This window comes from Amphiprion ocellaris, chromosome 18, assembly GCF_022539595.1.
Source record: "Amphiprion ocellaris isolate individual 3 ecotype Okinawa chromosome 18, ASM2253959v1, whole genome shotgun sequence".
NCBI lineage: Eukaryota > Metazoa > Chordata > Actinopteri > Pomacentridae > Amphiprion > Amphiprion ocellaris.
Window position 1 is genome coordinate 29,621,046 of NC_072783.1, and position 23,948 is coordinate 29,644,993.

The 23,948-nt window shown below is 40.0% G+C and overlaps 2 protein-coding genes and 1 long non-coding RNA gene across 9 annotated transcripts; 2 read left to right on the top strand and 1 right to left on the bottom strand.

The window, feature by feature from the left end:
- Window positions 1–428: 428 nt before the first annotated feature.
- On the top strand, window positions 429–12,249 carry coasy (CoA synthase). Of its 3 annotated transcripts, XM_023286154.3 has the most exons (11): window positions 429–597; window positions 3,107–3,217; window positions 3,587–4,345; window positions 4,441–4,655; window positions 5,015–5,146; window positions 7,388–7,577; window positions 8,641–8,705; window positions 8,803–8,887; window positions 9,155–9,252; window positions 10,354–10,500; window positions 10,623–12,249. In XM_023286154.3, exons 3-11 carry the CDS (start codon window positions 3,661–3,663, stop codon window positions 10,680–10,682), a joined length of 1,677 nt encoding a protein of 558 aa, XP_023141922.2. In that variant the 5' UTR covers window positions 429–597; window positions 3,107–3,217; window positions 3,587–3,660; the 3' UTR covers window positions 10,683–12,249. The 3 variants fall into 3 exon arrangements, with proteins under 3 accessions (XP_023141922.2, XP_035811298.2, XP_023141921.2); XM_035955405.2 differs by lacking the exon at window positions 3,107–3,217 and having other exon boundaries at window positions 429–720; XM_023286153.3 differs by lacking the exon at window positions 3,107–3,217.
- Window positions 12,250–12,307: 58 nt separating this feature from the next.
- LOC111579054 (myosin light chain kinase, smooth muscle-like) lies at window positions 12,308–22,776 on the bottom strand. Of its 5 annotated transcripts, XM_023286149.3 has the most exons (17): window positions 22,611–22,776; window positions 20,818–20,964; window positions 20,519–20,671; window positions 20,302–20,418; window positions 19,906–19,959; window positions 19,688–19,818; window positions 19,434–19,590; window positions 18,895–19,206; window positions 18,695–18,791; window positions 18,326–18,529; window positions 17,919–18,136; window positions 17,289–17,412; window positions 16,639–16,791; window positions 15,488–15,617; window positions 13,792–13,873; window positions 13,483–13,623; window positions 12,308–12,827 (listed from the first exon to the last, which is right to left on the bottom strand). In XM_023286149.3, the coding sequence occupies exons 1-17, from the start codon at window positions 22,774–22,776 to the stop codon at window positions 12,622–12,624; spliced, it is 2,592 nt and encodes an 863-aa protein (XP_023141917.2). In that variant the 3' UTR covers window positions 12,308–12,621. The 5 variants fall into 5 exon arrangements, with proteins under 5 accessions (XP_023141917.2, XP_035811295.2, XP_023141918.2 ...); XM_035955402.2 differs by lacking the exon at window positions 20,519–20,671; XM_023286150.3 differs by lacking the exon at window positions 20,519–20,671 and having other exon boundaries at window positions 20,302–20,451.
- Window positions 13,693–20,525, top strand: LOC118471336 (uncharacterized). Its single transcript, XR_004848637.2, has 4 exons — window positions 13,693–15,302; window positions 17,237–17,464; window positions 18,798–20,100; window positions 20,335–20,525. It is a non-coding gene; the product is annotated as an uncharacterized LOC118471336 (long non-coding RNA).
- Window positions 22,777–23,948: the final 1,172 nt, after the last annotated feature.

Below are 23,948 nucleotides of genomic sequence, written 5' to 3' on the forward strand. Positions count from 1 at the left end.
AGAAGAAAATCTGATCTACAAGATATCAAATATTTCAAAGCATTACCACATGATATTCCATTTTATTTTCACCTGGTGAAACCACCAATAATTTATGCAGAATGACAGAAAAAAGGTACATAAAAATTTACCATATCCAGCAAATGTCCCTTGGGAAGTAACCCCCAGCTGCATAAAAAATGCAGTATTTACCTCTGTCGTCTCGTAAAGTCGGCATATAAGGTCGTATATATTGGAAATACTTATTGTACTGAAGTACGTCACTCGACTATTTCCTACCTCTGTATATAGCAGAATACAGTATTAGTGCCTCAGGCCACCTGGTTGCAGTTTAGACTTCGTGTCCCATACTTCTTAGCTGCTGCCTCAACCAATCAGAGAGCACGTCACATATCACGTGATCATGCAAGCCAGTTCATGTATGAGTGACTTCCACTGGTGGCTGCTTCGCTGTTTGGGCTGGAGAGGACTGGATAAGACAGTTCCTCGTTGTACAGAGTCAAGGAAACGACCTCCTCAGTAAATATGCGGGCGGTTGTACATGTGGACTGCATTATTCGTCCGTTTTACGCTTCGTTTTAGCTTCTCTCTGCGCAGGTAAGCTGCTGCTAAACTGTAAAGCTGCCTGTGTGTAAGATTGTCAGTTGAGACCGATTGACTGTGTATGGGCCTCAGCAAATGCTGTCTGGAGCAACATACAGACTGCTGCGACATTTTAAGGTCAGAAGTAATATCATTACTCGTACGAAAATCTAGACATTTTATTTCAGCGTAGTCACTTAGCTAGCTAGCTGTAAGCACACAGAAAAGTTCTTCACAGCTCTCAGTGTTTATTGCCAATGTAAAACACTTCAACAGCTGGCTAGCAAGAAGACATAGTGGCTAAACATTAAACAACTTACAGCCCAAGGCACTTATTACTGTTATTAACAGTATATTCCTGCTCACAGTGTTTGTTTTGTAATTGATAACAGATTGGGACTAATACTTTGATCAGTTTAAAGATCTGTTCAGTTTCTAGTAGGTGGATTAAAACCAGTTTAATGATCACAAACAGCTTTTTGCCAATAGTTTGTCCACCAAATGACCTTTTGACTCACATTCTGAGTTTCTGGAGCATTTTGTTGACATCTGTGTAGAAAGTACAACTCTGACTGTTTCCATTCATGAAAAGACATAATAAAAGTTTAAAATGTTACCGTCACTTAGTACTGAATGATTTGGAGACAATATCTAATTGCAATTAATATGACAAAATGCAATTTGGAGTATAATTTTTTAAACCTTCAGTTCAGACTCACATGAGACCCTGTCAGTAGTATTCACTGTTCTATATTCCAATGCAAAATGACAAGCATGTATTGTTTTTTTACATTTTTAAAGGGACACAGAGAATACAAGAAGAATCAGAAAAGCTGTGATTGTGTTAGGTTAAATAGATAAAGTAATAATAATAATAATAATAATAATAATAATAATAATAATAAAATAACTTCAGGATTAAAGTAATGGGACCTCTCTGTTAATAATCTGTGACAGTAAAACATGTAGGTCATTCATGGCTCAGTAGCGGCTTAAAAATATTACATATTGTGCAATTAAGTTAATTGCTATAATAAAAATTACAATAAAACCTATTTAGGGTCAGACATGTTGAATAGCATATATCCAAAATTGCAGCCTTTGCATTTCAAATCGAGATTTCTGTTTAAAATCAGATAACGTTCAGTCCTCACAGGGTTTCCTTGTTACATTGTAATGAATGAGTTAAACATCAGCAGAAGGGATGTTTTTGAATAACAGTGCTGCTGTCAGAGCGAGTAAATCATTCTATTCTTGCAGCTCACTACATCAGCTAACCAAGGGTCCAGAGACACACATAAGGATGTTGATAAGATTATCTGTAATCTAGATATTCTCTGAATTGTTGTGTTGATAATATTCTTATAGTCCCTTGGTCATTAATTAAACCCCTAAAAACCTCATCTCTGTGCATCAAACCTGAGACATATTAGGATTTTTTTCCCCTTGAAAATAGCTCCATCCTGCCTGAAAATAACCTTGATGTAACCTTGAATGTGTGCATCTATTATGTCTCCTCCTCTATCTCTACACACCCCTCCCCACCTACGACTGTTCAAACACTGTTAAACTGCTCTAAGCTACACAGTGGCAAGTTTTGGAGTAATTCAGCTGTACATGTTAAAACCTGAAAAACAATAATCATGCAGGATTGGTTCCTTGGGTTTGTTACATATGAAATACTGGAAGTCTGAATCCATGTAGTTGGATTATGTTCATTTTGTTGTTTCTTACTATAAAATAGCGTTGAGGCTTTTAGGTGTTAAAAAGTAATGCTATTTTATTTTGCTGAATCCGTGTTTTTGAGACTGTCATCACAACTCTGCAGATTCAAGGTGGAAATGTGAAGCCATGGTATTGACTGCTTGCTTTGCTTATAATGTCTCTTCTGGTGTGTAAGGAACACCACGTGGACATTTCAGGACAATAAAAAACATAATTTTAAGATATGGGGTCTTCAAAAAATCGAATTAATTGAAAACGTATATATATATTTTTTTTTTTAAAGCTAAAAAATTAATAATACAATCATAGGTATTGTATACTATATTTATATTATTTGCCAATTTCTTAATGGTGTTGTCTTTATATTCTTTGAAAATGTGTTTGCATTTTGTAAAAATATACAATATAATTTGGTTCTAAGTTAACTGAAACCTAAGGCTGAAGTTATTTGATATACAGGTGCATCTCCATCTCTCAAGTTCAATATCTTTCATCAGACACTGCATAAAGTGAAAAATGTACACTAATCAGGCATAACATCATGACCACCTGCCTAATATTGTGTTGGTCTCCTTTATGCTGCAAAAATCCTCAGAACTATTGGGACATGGACACAGGACCTCTGGGGATGTCCTGTGGCACCGGGATGGTGGCAGTTAAATCAGTGGGTCCTGTGGGTTGCAGGGTGGGACCTACCTAGATCAGGCTTATCCTGGCACATTCCACAGATGCTCAGTAAGATCTGGATCTTGGGAGTGTGGAACCCAGGTGAACACTTTAACTCTTTCGTGTTCCCCAGGCCACTCCTGGGCAGTTTTCGCGGTGTGTCGGGGTGCATTGTTCTGCTGAAAGTGGCAACTAGCATCGACTGCTGTTGGACATGAGGGGTTGCTTGACCTGCAATGTTTAGGTGGGTGGTACATGTCAAGCATCCACATGAATGTCAGGACTCAAGGTTTCCAAGCAAAACGTTGCAATATAACAAGATAATTGCTGTTATTCACCCCACCTGTCAGTGGTCATGATGTTGTGGCTGATCGGTGTATGTATTCTAGACACAGTACACATAAACTGAATTTATTTGTTTTAAGTTTCATTATAAATAATTAAAAACTTACAGCTCTCACAGAAATCATGAAATATTTTGTAATGTCAGTCAAAATAGTCACAGTATGGTGTTTTGTGCACATTGTTCAGCTCTATCCAAAACACAGCATCTTCATTTTGCAGCCTCACCTACTTCAGTTTTTCACTGACTCTTATGTTCCATCCATTCCAGGGTTTACCCACCACCTAATGTTGTCTACTCGGGTCCTGTGAAAATTCTGAGTTCCTGTGATATCAGCGAGTAACATGTCCATGTTCAGCACAGGCATCCTTGTGCTGACGTCTCCTCTCCACACCCTTCCCTTACGCATCGCTCCGGTGCTCAGCTCAGCTGCCCAGCTGGTGGACTGTACGCTGTATGTCCACCTCCACCCGGGCCTCAACCTGGGCGGTGGGAGCCAACCTCGACCAGTTTTCATTCCACCAGTAGTGGACCTGTCTGCGCTCATCACCCGCCTTTACAGCAATGCGGCGGACGTGTGTGGCCACCTGGATGTTCGTGTTTTGCTGACTAATGTCCGCGCTCAGTCAGCTGCCTGCAGCGGGACAATGACTCCAAACTGCCCCTTTCCCACACCACAGTCTCTGTCTCACTCCCCGGAGGTGGTGCTAACAGACTTTGCTCTACAGGACCCAGGTCAGTCCCATCAGGTTACACAGTGTCTGCAGAGATACACCGGTCACTGCTACGTCTGCAGCCCCAGCCTGCCGTCAGTGCTGCTTCACCCACAACTAACAAGGCTGCAGGAGAAGGAGGAGGGCCTGAAAGATCCTGAGGAAAAGGAAGAACCCCTGGAGACCTACACTGATGTGGTAGTAGGGGGGACATTTGACCGGCTCCATGGGGCCCACAAGACGCTGCTCAATATCTCATGCCTGTTGGCCAGTAGACGGTTCCTGATTGGTGTGTGTGACCAAGCAATGCTCAAAAGTGAGTAGCTTAGTTTCACATTTAATTGTACGTATGAGACTAACATGTGAAAACCACAATCTGCCCCACTAACATATGTTTCTTCCTGGTTTTAGAGAAAGTGCTAAAGGAGCTGATCGAGCCCTACTCTCTGAGGGTCCAGAGACTACAGGAGTTCCTACAGGACACTAAACCGTCTCTACAGGTGGAGATCGTTCCACTGGACGACCCCTTCGGAGTGTCTATAATTGATCCCCAGCTGCAGTGCATTGTTGTTAGCGAGGAGACTCGAAAGGGAGGCGAGGCTGTCAACAAGAAGCGGCTCGAAAATGTAAGTCAGGAAATTAACAACATGTAGAGTTACTTTTGCCAGTGCTTTGAGATTTAAAATTTACATAATTTAAGTGATGTATATGCAATGTTTAGTTCTTCTTCTGCTTCTGGTAACTGCATACATACACATAAACCTCAGGATTTTTTATCATTTTGGTTTTTACACAACAGACTTATTACTTAAGTCATAACTGCTTTAGGTTGCTTTCTGAAAAGAAACCAGAAAGGTGTACAGTGAAGAAAGGACAGAAAACATTTCAAAGGCACACTTTATTCTTGGTTCAGATGCCAATGTCCCTGATGGGGGACAAATCTGGCACAGATTTGATATTTTGCGTCGTCTGCTTTCTAAACCAGGGCCTTCCAGCTCTTGTCCTCCATGAGATCCAGTTGCTTAAAGATGCCCACCACACCGAAACAGAGGAGGAGAAGATCAGCTCCTCCAGTCTGCGCTCTCGTCTGCTGGGAACCCTCCTCATCCCGCCTAAAGTAGGTCCTGGCACAGCTTGCAAGTGTTTTCTTTTTCACAAAGGACTTCTGTACAAGAAAATAGTGCTAATAGTGGTAGTGGCATCAGAAACTCAAAACTACTATAGATAAAGGACCAGTTAGCTCTAATTATGATAGCGCAGCTTCATATGACTGTATTTTATTTTCCCAACTAAGGATTATCTTTACAAAAGCGACAAAATTGCGCCATTTATCAGAGCTACGAATTGTACAAACAAACAAACAAAAAACTGCAATAATCATTCGATTTTCCACTTTCCAACTCTCACAGAAGTAGTCATGTGACTTCTAGTTCTGTCAGAGAAAATGACCAAATCTAAGCTTAAAGTTACATTTTCCTCAAAATCACTTGTTTTGTTCAGAAATTCTGACAAAAATAAACCACTTGGATTAACCAGATTCTGTAAAAGACAAAAATTACATTCCTGGGCGCAACTGTGAAGCCATTAGTTGTGACAAACAGTGACATCGCAAAAATTCAAGTGCCTGCTAAAGTGCAGGTTTACACAGAGTAGATAAAAGACAAGCATGGAAACAAATTAAAAATATAAATAAAACATATCTGTAGTATGTAGAAATTCTATTTTTTCCAGTATTGGTGATACTTGTGGGCACTTAAACAAAGGTTAAACATATTCATTTTAGATCATTATTACAAATTTAGGTCAAATAAACTTTTAATTTTTTTTTTTTTTTAATTTATGGGATTAAAGCTGTGTCACACTGAGTTTTTTCTGCTTCTAGCAATGTTTGTAGAGGTGCAGGATTTTATATTGTTTAGAAAAATGACCCCAAAGTGAGTAAAAATGTTACAGGAGCGCAAAAAAAAAAAAAAACACCCACAAACTGCTTCAGAGGGTTATTGGGGTCACAGTCTCATCAAAGGTACACACCAGAGCATCAGACTCTTTGCAGCCTTTCATTAAACATTTTTCACTGCAAGGAAGTGTGTGTCTGTAAAAGAACATCTGATCCCATTTTATTGACTTTGTGAACAAACAAAGCATTAAGACTTAACAAAGCCCTTTAGCAGAGCTGAGTTCATTCCTGTTTCATGAAATTCCTTTTCAAGCAGTGCAGCCTCCACTCACATTAAAGTAATTGTCAGATAGGACTCTGGAGCACTTTGTTGTTTTTTTTTTTTTAATCACTCGCTGAAGCAAAGCATTATACTGAACTGGCTTTTTTCTTCTAGCATTAGAGAAGTTGAAGCAACAGAAACAGTGTTTTCATGCACAACACTGTTTCTTCTGCAAGAAAATCCCAAAAAAAGGCAGCTGACACTTTATAACAGGGTCAGTCCATTAAATCTGTTTTTGAAAACTTGAATAATTAATAATTATCATAGGAACTGTCTTATTCCATGTAAAAAGTAGAATGTTTTACTATCTAATGTTTACATTTACAGTGTTTCAGCTGCAAGGCGACGGTGCTAACCACCGAGCCACTGTACAGCCCCAGATGACTACAGTGAAAGATAAATCAGATTTATGTTATTATTTCGGGGCACCCAGATAGCTCAGCTGGCTGAGTGGGTGACCCATAAACAGGTGCTATAGTCCCCGACACAGCGATCATAGGCTTGAATCCTGCTCATGACCATTTACTGCATGTCATTCCCCCACTCTTCTATCCACGTTTCCTGCCTCTCGCTCCACTGTCCTGTACATTATAAAGGCAAAAAGGCCAAAAACATAACTTATAAGAAAATTTTAAAAATCTTATTAATTTATTAAAACACCCACAAACCACTTCAGAGGGTTATTGGGGTCTCATCAAAGGTACATACCACAGCGTCAGACTCTATATTTCTGTCAGTTTGCCAGATTGATGTGCATTTGTTTAGCGGTTTACTGCAAAAGGAAGTTGTCGAACAGGTTGCTTTCATAAAAGTCTGATAGCTCTACAAAAACTGGCAAGTAAACACAACAGGTGTAGACTCGGCTTGTTTTGTTTGTACCTTTTTAGCATAGATTTTTATCTCTACATTTTCACCACAGTGAGGGTGGGGAGCATCTTTGAGCTGACCCAACTGTTTTAGGAGCTTCTTCAATCACTTCCCAGGGCAAACATATCATCACCTCCACCCACTGTCCACGATGGTCTCATTTTTAGTGCCACAGCATTTGTTGGTATTCTTCAATGTGAAAATATCCAAAGATTTTAATTTATTTTTCTGCATAAACTACAACATTTTATCTCCTGTCTCTTCTTTGCTAGGATGCATCCCACCTCCCTCCCCTTCCGTATGTGATTGGTCTGACAGGAGGCAGCGGCAGTGGAAAGAGCTCCATCGCCAGACAGCTGGAGGCCTTTGGTGCAGTTCGGATCGACTGTGACAAACTGGGCCATGAGGTGTACCAGCCCGGTGCAGCAGGATATCACAGAGTGCTAGAAGAGTTTGGGTCAGGTGAGGAAACACTTCACCTAATATCTCAGCTGTTTTACCACCCTTATTTAAACTAGTCCAACCTGTCACTGTTGTGGAAATTTGGTGGTCCCATAATTATTTAGCCTCTACAGTATTTATATTCATGTTATGTCAAAAAAATCTAATTTTCTACAATCTGTTCTTGTTTAACCCTGTAAAACCCACTGTTGCAAAAATACATCAGTTATATATTTTTTTAATAGTTTTCTTTCACATATATAATTATTATTTTTGCTGTTTTTTGCTCATTTTATAAACATATGTATTTTTAAATATATTTTATATATATATATTTATATATTTCTTTATTTATTGTATGCTCATTTTTTCTATATTTGAATTTATTTATTTATAAAATAAATAAAATAAAAAGCAAATACATATATATGTGTATTTGTTTGGGGTTTTTTGTTTTATTTTTTGCAAATATTTTTTCTGTATTTGGGTTTGTATATATATTATTAGTAGCAGCATCTTTTTTTGGTTTGTTCTGCTCATTTAATCTATGTTTGGGTTTATATTTTTTTCTTTTTTTTCTATATTTGAGTCTTACAGGGTTAAAGAAATTCAGTACATGCACTTAATCTAACATACTTTCTCTGACACTACTAGGGCCATTTTTTCCTTTTCTTTAATATGCATTATGATTGTAAGGTATTGGCCTTCTAGAGCTGATTTAGATAGGAAAAGTAATCTTGGAATTTGAACTTTAAAAAAGGCCAGATCTCTGCTTAAATTATGTAGGACAGCCTTTCCTCACAGGAAACACTGTAATAATCCACAGTGATGTCTCTTATTTAAAGGACAGAAACATTAAGTTCAATTCACTTGTATTTCTATAGCTTCAGTTCATGGCATATGTCATATGAGGTGAATTATAAGACACATTCTGTACCATAGAGGCAAACAGAAGCATTATTCTTAATAACTAGTACCAACATATGTTTCCCAATACCCTGATTGTTTATGTCTTCTTGTAAATCATGTACTTAGTGAAACATTCACAGCAGTGCAGCGATGAGTTTGTTTTTGTCACTTTTAGATATTCTGAATGAAGATAAAACCATAAACAGACGTGCATTGGGAAGGAAAGTTTTTGGAAACCAGGTAATATGACTTATATGCTTAAAACTTTAGCACACTAAAGCAAGTAAAATGTTTGCTGTGTATCAGAATCTTACCAAAGATGCTGTTTTTCATGCAGGAGCGATTAAAAGCCCTAACAGACATTGTATGGCCCGAGATTGCACTTTTGGTGAAGAACAGAGTCAGCCAAGCCAGAGACGAAGGTATTATATGAAATTATCTTTAATAATCTCAGTAGTGCAGAACTGTACATGCTACACAAGCAGTTTTTCATCCCTTTTCTGTATATTTATTTGTTTTATGGCATTAAAACATTGTTACTGTTATATTAAAATGTATTTCTTTCACATGTAATCCATAAACTGATGTAAAGAATAGTTAAGTATTAATGTGTTCTGCTTCTTTTTTTTAAACATTCACAGAGATAGGTAAAGATAGCTGTAGATAACATGATTGTTTTCTCTCTGTAGGTAAAGAGGTTTGTGTGGTGGATGCAGCAGTTCTTCTGGAGGCCAGCTGGACAGATTTGGTCCATGAGGTCTGGGTCTCCATCATCCCTGAGGAGGAGGTAATATGTTTGTACTTGCAGCTGTCAGTGAGACAAATATGGAGCAGCATTTGCTTGAAAATACATCCTGCAGTGTGATATGTGTGACAAAGCTTCCATTAACAATCTGAACTCCAAACAATTTCTGGACGTTTTATGCTCATGCCACATTTTTAGTCACTGTGGGCTCATTTTTTACTGCAATATAAAGTCCTGCACATTAATGGAAACAGCACAACCATGGCTAGAAGTAGAGAGAACTCGCAAGGCTTCTGTGCAGTATAACAAAGTTATGCCACAAATAATAAAAGAAAGGGAAAAAAACAAAACTTGAATTTCTTTGATCAACATGTAGAACATTTTTCCAAGTGTCCCCAGGTGTTACCAATACATTAAACAAATGGTGACTACATACAACAGATACTTTTGTGCTAACATTTCAATTTGTTTCCATACTTGTCTCCTCTCAGTTGAGTTTTTAAAAAAGTATCCTAATTTTTGTTGAGTGACTGTTGGTTGCAGCTGAGTCACTAAAGGCTTCACTGTTTTTTTCTGAGGAGAACAGAATATATTTTTTTACAGAATCTGTTTCATGCAAATGTTTTGTTTTGGGTGTTTTTTTTTTAATTAGTCATATACAATACAGTGACTTTTTTCAAATATTGCAATTTTATGCTTAGATTTGGTTAAATTTTCTGACACAGCAGCACAAGACATATGAGTAGTTCAAGGACCATTGGAAAGTTAAAACTTTGGCAATTCTTTCTGTTTTTACATTTTTTGACTCTGATAATTGGTGGAATTTTGGCAAGTTTTATCATCATATCATGCTTTTTAAGACTCACTGGCAGGTTTCGGTGTTCAGAGGGTTAAGACAGTTTCTCTACACAGGTTTATTAACTATTTTCTTGAAGTATATTGCAAAAGTTAAATCCATATATTTGCTATATTATTACTGCGATTGTATAAGATTTGTTTGTGGTAAACACTGTCATATTTGCTGGTGTGTGAGCATTGCTGTGGACCATATTTTTTGGTTTTGGATTTGACCACTGGGGAGCGCCAAAGTTGGGAAATATTACCAAACTCACCTGCCTCCTGTTGATTCCTCTCCCCTCTCAGGCAGTGTTAAGGATAACGGAGCGGGACGGTGTGACCACTGAAGATGCAGTTCGCCGTCTGGAGAGCCAGTGGTCCAGCAGCAAGCAAGTGGAGCACGCTAACGTAGTGCTGAGCACGCTGTGGGAGCCAGAGGTGACCCGGAAACAGGTCAGACACGCATCATCCCATTAGCATGTGGTCCACATAGTGGCATTATGTTAAATAATTACATTCTATGAAATAAGAAAACTGTATTAATGCAATAATTTCCACTGTGCTTTATTTTGAAGGTTCTGAAAGCTTGGAATCTTCTTCAGAAGAGAATCCATCAGAGGCAAGAGGGGCAATAGGAACATGTGAGAGTCTCTACATCATGTCAGCGGTGAACAAGCATGTGTCAAATCCAGGGACACACGTGCACAAAAGACTGATCCATGTAAGGAAACACTGCCTTCGAAAGAAGTGAGACTGCTCACTGAACCATCGTAGCAGATCCAACAAGTTCCTTCACTTCTCTGACCAAGACTCAGTGCCTGATCATCTTTCTACAGGTTTTTAAAGTCTAGTTTTATTTGAAAGATGCTTAGTTGAAAGATGGATGGATGAGGAAGAAGTGAGTTTAAAAAAAAAAAAAAAAAAGGTCCCCAACAACATAATTTTGGAATTTTCACTCTGGAATTCCTGTTTGGGATCAATAAAGTGTCATATTAACCGAACAACTGTAGGCCTGTTTTCATCCAAAGATTTTTTTAATGGAATCACACACCTTCAAATGAATACTGTTCTTTTTATGACACAGAAATCCTCGAGGGTCAATCCAGATCAGCAGATCCAAAAATGTTGGGCAAAATGTCTTCTAATTACACTTTACAAGTCCTGTCTTCTTTCCATATTTCTAATTCTGCGCTTCCATAGAAAAGCAAATGATAAAGAGAAAGTGAGGTCATGTTAAAAGACTGTCACTAGTAAATTGTAGAATTGAATGATTAATCTTTGTTCGTTCAGGGTTGAGAATATTTTAACAAATTTCTATCATTGTCTAATGGGGAATAATAAATTACTGAACATTGTAGAAATATATGCAGCAGATGATACTTTGTAGTAAGACCTGTATAGATGTTACATTTAATGAATTTTAGATAAATAAATACTTTGAGTTAGGAGCGATAAGTGATATATGTAAAATTAAATGTTGATGTGTAAATAATACACATATGGTATAAATACTCAGTGCCAGTAGCAATCAGTTCGGTTATGTCTCCACCTCCCCAAAGTTGCATTTTCAGTGTAATTCATCTGCCAAAAACAGACAAAATACACAAACAAAACATAGTTCTTAAAAACTTCTATAGATATTTGAATATCAGTAGGAATTATGAATTCACCTGGACAAATCTGATGATATGACAGCCCTAAATTGGACAGTGTAAAAGCCTGATATGACTAAAGGATCAGTGTATGGATTACTACTGGAAAACGCCTGAATTGTTATTTCACTGTAGTAAATTAGTGAATGTGGCCAGTGGACTAACTACATGATTCCTTAAATGAAATCGTTTACACATTAATGAAAAGACATCTCTTAAAGTCCAATCCACAAAAATGCACTCTACAGTCTGCTGTATTTTCTCTTACCAGAGCCAGTTTGCATCTTTCTGCGTGAGTTTGCCAGAATATTTGAGTATTCATGTCTCTGAAAGCACCTGAAAAGCCTCCAGGGGGCTGCTGAGCGTAAACTGTTATGCATCATACGCCACAGTATAACTATAACCAGAACAGTCTTCTGCTTTATTATAAGGCTTGTTCAGTGTTATTAACGGTTTCACGTGTCTTTTTACTGACTTGCATGTCATCTGCTAACTCACTGGACTGCTTTAAATTTGCACAGAACATTAAATGAAATGTTTCCATCTATAAGCAAGTCCTGTTTTCAATTCATGGTCACATTCTTGAAACTTTTACTCTTCAGCCCAGATGTTTTGTTTCGAAACTCATGCTTTAATTTCAGTGCCTTTAAAACATTTAAACAATATTTAAATATGCAAAATGTACGCTTTTCATGTGACTTTTGTGCATCAGTTGCTGAACACATAATACAAACTTCAAAAGTGCACTGATAACAGGTGATGCAGTTGTGTGTCCAAACCTTATTATCCCCCTTGGTGGCAGACGATGACAAAACACCATTTTTGCGTGGAAATTATGTGACTAACAGTCCATCCATGAACTGACATGACCATGACTCAAATGAAGGGAAATCTTAAATTGTTAAGTCCGTTTTCTTTCCCCTCACTGCTCCACTTTGAGTTTGGCAGAGCACATCGCTTCCCCCAGCTTGTTACTGGCTCTGCACACATAAACCCCGGAGTCTGAAGGCTCCAGATCAGCCAGAACCAGAGAGCAGCGTCCGTCTTCTTGTTGCTCCATGGTCACTCTGCACGATTCAGACACCGGCTTCTCATTCTGAAGCCACTTCACCTCCGGCTGCGGGTAACCTAGGATAGGGGCGATAAAACATTATGTACAGTAATGATACAAAAATAGCACACTGGACATTACATAATCAAACATACCGATCCCAAACGATGTAGTTGTTTGTGGTAAAGATTTTCTAGACAACTAAAGTCTCCAGTGTTACCCAAACAAATTGAGGTATTTTATAGTCAAAAGAGAAAATAAATGTGTGGCTTTTTGGCTAAAACTTAGTAAACATGTGTTGCAGGTATGAATGAGGCTGTTCTAAATGTGCAACATTTTAAGAAATAGTTCAACAATTTGGGGAAATACAAAGATGAGAAGACTGATATCACTCTCTTTACAAATAAGATATTACAATTGGTTCATTTTTCAGCTTTTTAAAAAATACTACAAGTCAGATTTAGCAATTTTGGACAAAGACAGGATTAATATGCAAGATTATAAAGCTGCTGACACTAGTATCTGCATTATGAGCTTACTGGAAGTGCAGAACTTGATGATAATTTGATGATTTTACCCCTTTTTGGTCATTTGATTGTGTTAAAAATACTGATTGTAGCTTCAAGTTTCAGTCCACTGCAAACAAAATATTCTAAATAGCATTTTTGCCCCTGGCTCTTGCATAACGTGGTTCTGACGCTAATAACATGCATCACACTTCTGTCACTCTACCATTGACAAGGCATGTTAGCTGAGCGGTGGCTCCCTTGGGAAGGGTGGCGTCCTTCAGGGCCTGCTGGAAGCGAGGCTCGATGTGAAGCTGCTTCTCCAGCGACTGGATGGCCTCCTCTGCCTCCTGGCTCCAGCCTGGCTCTGGATGAGAGGGTGGATGATGATGAATGAAACCGAAAAGGCTTTACTGATCATAAAAGGGTAAACTTGAAGTGACAATCTGAAACTGTGAGTCATCTGCCATATGCATGTAGATCTGGGACGTGGGAGGGCATTGTGTATGTGTGTGTGTGTCTTTATCTGTCTTACCCTCTGAGGAGCTGCCAGGAGAGTCTGGCCTGCTGGAGAGGTTAGCCATTCGCTGTAGGGCCAAAACAGCCTTGCCAGTTTTCTAGAAGTTTAAAAGGGAAAAATTGCACTGAATGACAGACTAGACTCATAACCAGGCTTCAGGTCTGTACAGGACAATGACATTAAAAAAAGCCATCATGAGGAAGCACTGATAAGAAAAGTATTCATGTGCTAGCACAGGCATGGGCAAACTACGGCCCCAGGGCCACATATGGCCCCTTTGGGCTTTTCAATCCAGCCCGCGAAATAATTTGGTCAATATTAGAATTGACGAAATTACAGTAAAGACCACATTCATTTGGCCTTGTCCTGCAGAACCCGGCGTTTCTGTTGACCCCACTAGATGGCGCACTCCAGACACAAGTGACCTTTGTTGATTTATTCTCTCTTCTTCTACTTTGCAACTGCATTGAGCTGCTGTAACAAGGAGCGGATCAAAGAAAAGAAAAGTCGACAGTGAGTGTCGAGTGTTTCAGAAGGAGTGGACTACTAAATATTTTTCGCTAAAGTCCGTTCAAAGGCTGTATGTCTTATTTGCAATGAAACCGTTGCGGTTTTTAAAGAATACAATATCAGCCGACACTTTTCCACAAAGCATGCTAACTATGCTAGCAACCAGTTAGCACAAGAACGGACAGCTACGGCTCAGAGGTTAGCAGCCAGTTTACACACTCAGCAAAATACTTTCTTCCACAAACTACGATTCAAGAGTCAAGCACGAAGGCAAGTTATTTGCTAGCATTCAAAATAGCAAAGGCTAGCAAGCCTTTCTCCGAAGGGGAGCTTTGGAAAGAATGTATGGTAGAGACAGCAGGTCTCCTGTTTAGAGAGCAGAAACAAATTTGAAAAAATTAGTTTATCACGCAGAACAGTTACTCGCCGTGTTGAACTAATCTGTGGAGACTTAGCCAGCTCACTGAACGAAAAAGCAGAGTCCTTCAAGTTATATTCATTAGCACTGGACGAAAGTAATGGCATAAAAGACACTGCTCAGCTTTTTATTAGAGGGATTAATGACAACTTTGAGACAACAGAGGAATTTTTGACCATGAAATCCATGAAGGGGGAAACACGAGCAGAGGACTTGTACGACAGGGTGTCTGGGGCCATCGAGAGGCTGAAGCTGCCGAAACAGCACCTCAGGAGTTGCAGTTGGAGCTGATCGATCTTCAAAGTGACTCAGTCTTAAAGGAGAGATTCAGCGCCCTTAAACTGAATGACTTTGACGCATCACTAAGTGAAGCCAAGTTTCCAAACATTTGGAAGATGGCACAGAGGATGCTGGTGTTGTTCGGATCTACCTACGTGTGTGAGCAGCCGTTTAGCGTGATGAACATCAACAAAGCACACCACAGATCCCAGTAAAACCTCAGATCTATCCTGAGAATTGCCACAACCAAATTGACACCAGACTTTGATGCACTGGCAAAAAAGGGTGACCAGCAACACTGTTCCCACGAAAACTGAATGTGAGTATTCTTTACTTTGTCAGTAATGTCTTTAACATGTAATTCATATTAGTTTGCACAATCTCCATCCATCTGATGCTGGTCTGGCCCATCTGTCGAATTTCAAAACTCAATGTGGCCCCTGAGCCAAAAAGTTTGCCCACCCCTGTGCTAGCAGCGTTGTAGTAATTTTTCAGTGCCGCTACCTTCCACTTGCGCTTGGCCAGAAAATGTCTCATCTTCTCCTTATTGAGGGACTTGGTGGGTCTGCGGCTCAGAGGGGTGAAAGAGGCCATCCAAGGGTGAGCGAGGGCTTCGGTACAAGATAACCTGCCTCTGGAGGTAAAGAGTACAGAGATGGAGAAGCAAAGGCTGTCAAATACTCCCTGGGATGCAGCTGTGTGTTAGATTGTGGGTCTCACTTACTGTCAAAGCTCGCATGTGAATGAATTTCCTGAAAATGATGAAATGTCCCAATAATATGATGCTCAGATTGTGACATTGTCAACATGGAGAACGTAGAAGTTTGAGATAGACGTGGAACTTGAAAGTCTCCAATTGTATCACAAAAAATATACATCCTGAACAGAAATATATACGTAGCTAAATTTGATTTATGGTTTTCAATAAGCAGTATTTGGTATGGCAACAAATGGCATCCTTAAAATAGAATAGATGTCATCAAACATCCAAGTGTGCACCATACTGGACTAAGATCAAACCAGAAATAAAACAGTAATGAGCCACATGTCAGCTATGTATAGAGTTATTGATGCTTTCTGTAGAGAGTTGCAAAACTCTCCTCAAAGGGCTCAGTGAAGTTGGTGGACATTTTTGGAGGGACAGGATAATGCTGTCAGACATCCAAAGCATCATGCAGTAGATGATTGTATGTCATACCATTTGTTCTGGAACCATTTCTTAGATGACAAATGTTGGAGTTGTGGAAATTCAAGTGTCTGGATACATCCTGAACTGACATGACAGCATCCATGAGGCAGTTTTTGCTTTTTTATTGTCACGTGTTGCATCATGTCATTAGAATAAAGCTGCATTTAAATGTGACTTTTTCAAGCCACCGGTCAAAGGAGTGTCTGTTTTCTGGTCACACTATTGGATCATGGTCATTTAAAGCCACAACTTTGTCACCAGCTGACCAACTCAAAAAGGTTTGGCTCAATTGGAGTCTCCAACAATAGATATGATATATTTAACTTTTTTCCCCAAGTCTGAAAAGAAGAACCATCTGCATGCTGTGTGTATATTTTTCTTCTTGATCCAAGCACAGAATGCACTTATCATATAGGAAACCATGGGGAGCATATCTATTAAACGAGGGGGAAACAAACAGACCAACCTGCAATCTTTCTTTAGCAGCGAGCTGATAAAGTCTTTAGCTTGATCCGAGATGTCCTCAAAACTCTCCTCATCGAACTCGTAACGGGCAGCAGTCACAAGAGTAAAAGTCTCAGCATCACTGTTTCCCTGGAAGGGGGATTCTCCACTGAGCCTGGACGACAAAATATAATGAACACAGGCTCAAACAAGCTTCTGTAGAAACAGTATGTCCTCATCTGTAGTGTCTGTACCCAATAAAGCTGAGAAAATCCCATTTAAACATTATCTTGGAGGGAAATTTTATGTTATGAGTTAAGTTTTCCTTCTAATGTCACTGTTCTTCATGGTAAGAGCTGCAGCACTGATGCCTGTAGTCATACTGAGACAGCACCAGCAGATGGTGCCAAATATGTATTTGTAGAGCCTTTTAGATCTATTTGGGGAGCATTTTAGTATATACTCCATTAAATTTGAATTACTGAGCAATCCAAGTTGACAGTATGTTACTTTTAGATGCTTTCTCATATCATTTGGCAAAAAAATATTAAGTTTACTGCTACATTTTATGAGGACGTGAAGTCACATCAAGTGCTGTGCATTCCACTTTTTCCCTTCAGAATACGTGACTGTGACTCTCGCTGCGACCGTCGTCACCGCAGTTCAGCTTACAAGATGAAGCAGATGACTCCAATGCTCCACATGTCGGTCTCCAGGCCCACAGGCTCATAGTTGATCACCTCGGGGGCCACAAACTCAGGCGTACCGTGCAGCACCATCAGAGGTTTACCCTCCTCTGCAAAACAAGACAAGAAAGAACTTCCTCAAAATGTCCCTCCCAATGTTTGGTATGTGTTTGTATGAACCTATTTACAGAAGGCTCTCGTCTTCTCTAAATAGACCACCCAGTCTGGAGTTGCTGCATCTGGAGCATCACATTTTCTGCATGAACTGGCTTCACATGCTTTGCTGCCTTTATTGAGTTGAGATAGGAGTCTATATAAAAGGAGGGGTTATGGCTATTATAGACCTGCAGGAAACTAGAAACTCCTTGAGGTTATGTTCGGCACACATTAAAGTGAGATATCCTGTGTTGACCTTGCTGTGTTTCAAAAACAATGCAACTAGCTGTGCATAGTAAGATGCAGCAAAAACTAGAAGAATAAACTTAACCCTTTGATGAACAACATGGGTCAAAATTGACCCAAATCCAATGGAAAATGGGTATCTCCTGACCCACGCTGCGCATCAAAGGGTTGAAAGAACATCCATTAGAAAATGTGCAAATCCTGCAAGACTCACCCAGTTCACTCGCCAAGCCAAAGTCGATGATCTTGATCCGTGTACCAGTCGTGTCCACGCAGACGATGTTCTCTGGTTTGAGGTCCAGGTGGACGATGTTCTGCTTGTGGACGTACTGCATGCCCTCCAGGATCTGCTGCATGTAGCGGGCACTGGTGGGCTCCGTGTGCTCGAAGTTCTCATCCACGATGCGTTCAAAGAGCTCGCCGCCTTCAATGCTAGACACACACAAAAAACCTCTTCAAATGTGGTCATGTAGTGGGTTGTAGAACTGCCATTTAACATCTGCAAATGCATGGTGACACATTGGATACTACCAGACTGGATGAAATATGAAGAGCATTAGAAGCTCCTTATCACCTGATACAGTTGAAAATGTTCACTTTTTCCACATCAGAATGACTTACTACTCCATGACCATGACCAGCTCAGACCGGGTATCGTAGGCAGCCAGACACTGCACAAGTTTCGGGTGGTGAAGCTTGTTCATCAGTTCGATCTCCTTGCGAGCTGTCGCCTTCTCCTTGGAGGACCGGGCTCGGTAGAACTTTCCCGCGCACACCTGGCCTGTCTCTTTGTGGGTCAGTCGGTGCACATCGCCAAATTTTCCACTGCAAAATTTAAACACAAAACAGAAGAATTACAACTCCTTGAGACTGACAGCTCTTTTGAACTGTGGTTCATAAAATGATAATTTGGTGGGAAATAAAATAAGACCCATGATACAGATAGATAGATTGGTGATATAGTTTCACAAATATAGAATCCATACTTACACTCCCAGCTTCTCATGCACATCGTAGTGCTCCTTGATTTTATGTTTGGTGTCTGTGATCACTGTGATGTACGACTCTGGCTCTTCTTTCTTTTCCTCTACAGACACAAATGCACAGAGATGGCAAAGAAGCTTTTTCTTACAGATACAGCAAGACTCAAACCGGCATTCTGTGGCAAACTATACAAATGTGTCACTCACTTGCAGTTGCCATCTTCACAAAGTCGGACTCCTGGCTCGGTTCACTGGTCCCCGCCGAGTTGTAAGCTCTGACTCGGAAGCGGTACTGCCCCTGAGGTTCCAGGCCCGAGCGGATGTGGTGGGACGTGTTCTTACAGCGGCTTATTAGTTGAGTCCAGCTACTAGGACTGTCTGGACCTCCTTGACTGGCCTCTACGATGTAACCCAACACAGCTGTGCCTCCGTCGTAGCTGGGACCAGTCCAGGACAGGACCAGGGATGAGGTGGACAGCTGGGAAACAACAGGATGGGATGCTGGCGGATCAGGCCGGTCTGACGAGAAACGATGCAGATGAAGCAGTGAATCAAAGACAATGATATTTGGAGTATTTTCCTTAACTTGTGACATGAGTTTGAATGTTATATCATGGTTCTGTGCTTCCAACTTTTACATTCTAACCATATTTTCTATCATAGTTCTTTTTATTAAGTTTGTCTGCATCCCAACACCATAGTAGTGATCTCTAAAGACCTAAATACTGAACTGAAGTGAAGCTTACCTATGACACTGAGGGAAACTGTGTGCTGAGCGGATCCGGTTCTGTTTCGTACAACAACAGTGTACAATCCTGTGTCTTCTGGAACGGCGTGAGAGATCTCAATGCTGCTCTGTGTCTTGGTGCTGTTGACTGAAATCCGTTGGCATCCTGCTACCACCTGCAGAGGAACAAAGGTTAAAGTATGCATCAAGAGTTTCAAAGGCACATGCTACCAAATTACTGCTAAATGCTAGCAACAGTTCAAACATTCTCACCTTGTCTCTGTTGTAAATCCAGCAACAGGCCACAGGTGTGGAGCTGCTCCTGAACTCACAGCGTAGTCGGGCCTGTTCGCCCACTCGAACCTCCACCTGCTCAGGTGGGTCCAGAAACTCCACCGGAGGCCCTGAGGAGAAGCAGTCAGGTTGTTTTCAAAAGAAAACCAACTTTAACTTCATTCAGCTGCTTGGATGATGTGTTTTTTGCCGTTCACCTTTGCTGGTGGAGACTTTTGTTTGAGGGTTGTTATCTTTGATACCTGTGGAGACTGAAGAAGATGGCAGATTTACAGGTGCGCTCACTGATTGGGGGATTTAAGAAGCAACTGGCCAATCACACAAAAGCAGCGGAAAACACTTCGGCAGGAGTTGCTGGACTCAATTTTCAGTAACCAGAAATGCTTGTGCAGGTACTGAAACTCTAATCTGCTGTTTAAAAGCACACATTCTCAGTTGTGCTTGTCTCTATCCACATTTGTTGCCACTTCCTACTATTATCATGACTGCATTTACTGTTAATTTGCATTGCTTGTAAAGGATTATTTTATTCTAAGAAAGAAGAAAAGCAGAAACAAGGGATCATTTTATGGGTGTGTGTTTCAGTGATCTACCTTTGTCCTTTTCCTTTTTGCTTTCTCCTTTAGAAGCTGAGGACAATCCTGTGTTACCGAGTGACGCAGCCTTAGATGTGACCTCATGGTGGTTTGTACTGAGGATTTCCTTTGTTGCTGTTCCAGTGTAAACAGAGTGACGCAGGTTTACTGTACACGGATCAATACAATGCAGTTTTACTGATAATTACCAGTTATTCTGTACATAACGCTTTACCTGTGATGTGTAATGAAGCACTGCTTGACAGTTTTCCTGCAGCATTCTCAGCTATGCAGGTGTACGTACCAGCATTTACAAGTGAACACTCAGACAGGCTTAGACTGGCAATACTATTTTTGAATGAAGTCTTATTTGAATGCAACTTCTCACCTACAACCAAGACAACAACACATGTTTTTATGATAGGTGATCAGTACAATAAAGATATTGTGTAAAACGCCTACATAAGAGCTGTGGCTGATGCATTTTAGCAACTTTTCCTAGTATTTTCTAAAGAATGGTAATCAATCACGTACCATTGTGTAGCCAGGAAATGCTCAGAGGTTGACTTCCGGTGATAACACCTTGAAAAGTAGCATCACTTCCATCACGGACTGTACAGTCCCTGAGTGGTTCTTTGAAGTGAGGCACTTCCAGACTCTGAGCTTTTGTCTGCCTGGAATCTTAACAGAAAGCAGATGTACAAAGACAATAGGTTTCGTTCTCAGGCATGCTTTGTTTAGTAAAATTGTGTACACCAGCGTCTCTCTATCACTGACTGATCAGGATGAGCTGCATTCATCCACTAAGTCTTTAACTAGTGTTTCATGTATGTGTCCACCCATTCATTATCTGGACACTGTTTTATCTTGTTTAGGGTTGCAGGGGAGCTGGAGCATGTTAGTGTATCTATGTACTACAGAAAAAAAACATGGTTCAGAAATGGTTCTTGTTGTTAAAAGCACCAGTTGAAGAACCTCTTTATTTAAGAAATAGTTCTTAACACACTCATTTTTATTGGACTTGTTGGTGTAGTGGCAGGTAATTGCATAACTTAGGGCTGCAACGAATTAATATTTTCATTATCAATTAATCATTTGGCCTATCAAACTCCAGAAAATGGTAATGCATGTTTTGCAAATCCCAAGCTGCTATTTTGCATTATGTTTTCTGTCTGACCAACAGCCCAGAACTCAAAATATGAAATGTATTATATTGTAAAAGAACCCAAAGTGTCGCATTTCTGGGTCCCTTTGGTACTTTAGCTATTATCAACATCCATTATCATTATCAGTCAAAACAAAATCAGGAGACTCCATAAGGAATTATTTTGAAAATAGTTGCGTAAAAAGGTTTTTCTGACATATTTTGGAAAGCCATTTATGGTGCTTAATGGAAACATTTTGGGGGTTCTTTAAGGCACCTTTGGGGGCTCTTTAAATAACAGTTTGGATAAATTCTTTTTTTAAAGAACCTAATTTTGCTGAAATTCTTTGGAGAAGCATTTATTCTGCCCACAGGAACCATATTTTTAGGGTTCTGTAAGACACCTTTGGGGGCTCTTTAAAATAACTATTTGGAGAAATGGTTCATTAAAGAACCTGCTGCTAAAAGGTTTGCAATGGCACTAAAAATTGCTCTCTTATGGCTTCACTGGGTACATTCTAGTTAGTGTTTAAAAATGTGGATGAATGTAAATGTAGGTATTTATCTGTCTTTGCCTCCAGACTGAGCAGCATCAGTTCATCCCTTATCTGTTTTACTAGACTATGTTATTGTAGTAAGTGAAGTGAAATTCAACAGGCTGTTTGCAAGGTTTTCCCACCACCTTTGTGTCTGCATGTGTACATTAAAGTGTTGGAATGTCCATCTGGGTGGTCACCAGTGGACGTGGAGTGCCACCAGTCTGTGTAGATTTAGGTGGACGAGGGGAGGCAAAGTTGCATGTCGCGCCTTAAGGACAACACTAACCATCAAACACTATCACCGCAACTACATCAACACATTTCACAATAATTGTATTTGCTCTCTAGTTAGTCATTTCAACTAATAGCTTCAGGGGTTTGTAAAGATTTAACCTAACAGATCCCAGCTTTCCTGGTGTCCCTAAGAGTCCTTTAATGTCCTCATGTGAGTGGTTTGAGTTAAAGCATGAAGCCCCTGCAGGATCCACAAAGGGCAGAAGCTCGGGAAGTGGTGCAGCTGTGGTAAATGTAATGAATACTTTCCAGTTATATTGCAATACTAAAACGGTTAGAGTGGTTTATTAACAGATTAAAAAACGAGCTGATTAAAAAAAGAACTTTTCAGCTGTTTTTTGTTCCTTTACCTGTTGCAGATGGGATTCCCGGTTTGTTGTTTCCCATCAAAGTCCTGTTTGTTGCATCCAGTCCATTCTCTCTCTGCTTCTTCACACCGATAGGTTGCTTTTGAGGCTTGAGGGCCAACCGGAAGGTGGACACAAAGGTCTTCGGTTTCCTACCGTCTTTCTCCATCCTTGAATCAAGATAAGTCAACAGTCACTCATCTGTCAGGCCCCCTCCTCTTCTTCTTCCTTTTCTCTTGGTTGTGGTTTGTGTTTCTCAGTTTACAAGTCTGGTGTGAAACTGGTGTGTTGCACAGTCCTCACACATCCTCTGAGATGTTAACAGGAGTTTCTGCATTCAGACTGCCTCTGCAATCGCTCCCCTCTCTCTGCCCCTCGGTACACAGGAAACAGGCTGCTTTATCGGAAGGACAATTAAAAACACACATGTCCAGCCCACACTGGTCCTCTGATCTGAGAACAGAACAGACAGAAACACATGAGACAGAAAACAAAAGAGACAGAGAGTAGGAAATATGTGGGAGAGACAAAACATTCAAGCTGAACAGAACCAGAGCAACTAGGTGGGTTAGACTAACAGAAACTTACACCAGAAGGGATAAAAAGCATATTTACCTCCATCAAGATTGTGCTTCCTCCCAGAATACAACTACAGAACCCAGCAGTGAGCTTCCTCTTGCCATTTTATTCCCTGTAAACACTGCAAACTGTAGCCAGAGTGTCACAGGAATCAAGAAGAGCCAGTAGGACAGCTTTCTGAGTTCACCTACTTTTCTCTCAGGCACACAACATATTTAAAAAAAAAAAATCTGAAGTGACTCCAGAAGTCCTTTTTTAGTGTTCCTGAGATTGAGTTTCTGTGAATGAAAGTGGAGAAGTGAGGGCGAGCGACCACAAACAATAAGCTCCACTTGTAAAGAGACACCTTTAAATCTATTGATATGGAATCGCTGCCGGCTGGGTGTGTCTCCAAAGTGCTCTCTCAGTTGCCTTTTGTTACACAGTGTTAGCTGTAGGCTGGTTTTCTCTTGCCTATATGATCATGTGAAGCTAGTTTTTAGGACAGTAGGTTTTTAGTTTCTGTTCATATTCTGAACATGTGTTTAGAGCATGAACAAAGTATTTTTGTTTTCTTTGGATATTCTGCTAAATTTGCTTAACATGAGTTTTTGTAAAAACTTTATTTCTGTAAGTGACAATATCAGATTAATAAAAGGTCTAAATTTTAACATTAATATAACTGACATATTTATCTGTTGTGCATTGTTGAATATCTTTTAATACAAGTTTTTACATTCAGGGAAATTATCCTTATTACCTTAATCATCTGCACTTAAATAA

Bases quoted from the DNA above. Each gene is read 5' to 3' on its own strand.
- coasy (XM_035955405.2), top strand. From the start codon at position 3,661: ATGTCCATGTTCAGCACAGGCATCCTTGTGCTGACGTCTCCTCTCCAC. The intron at 4,346-4,440 runs GTGAGTAGCTTA...TCCTGGTTTTAG, and splicing joins TGACCAAGCAATGCTCAAAA to AGAAAGTGCTAAAGGAGCTG. The intron at 5,147-7,387 runs GTAGGTCCTGGC...CTTCTTTGCTAG, and splicing joins CCCTCCTCATCCCGCCTAAA to GATGCATCCCACCTCCCTCC.
- LOC111579054 (XM_023286149.3), bottom strand. From the start codon at position 22,776: ATGGAGAAAGACGGTAGGAAACCGAAGACCTTTGTGTCCACCTTCCGG. The intron at 18,530-18,694 runs GTAAGTATGGAT...TAAATTTTGCAG, and splicing joins GTGCATGAGAAGCTGGGAGT to TGGAAAATTTGGCGATGTGC. The intron at 17,413-17,918 runs GTGAGTCTTGCA...CTTGTTTTGCAG, and splicing joins TGGCTTGGCGAGTGAACTGG to AGGAGGGTAAACCTCTGATG.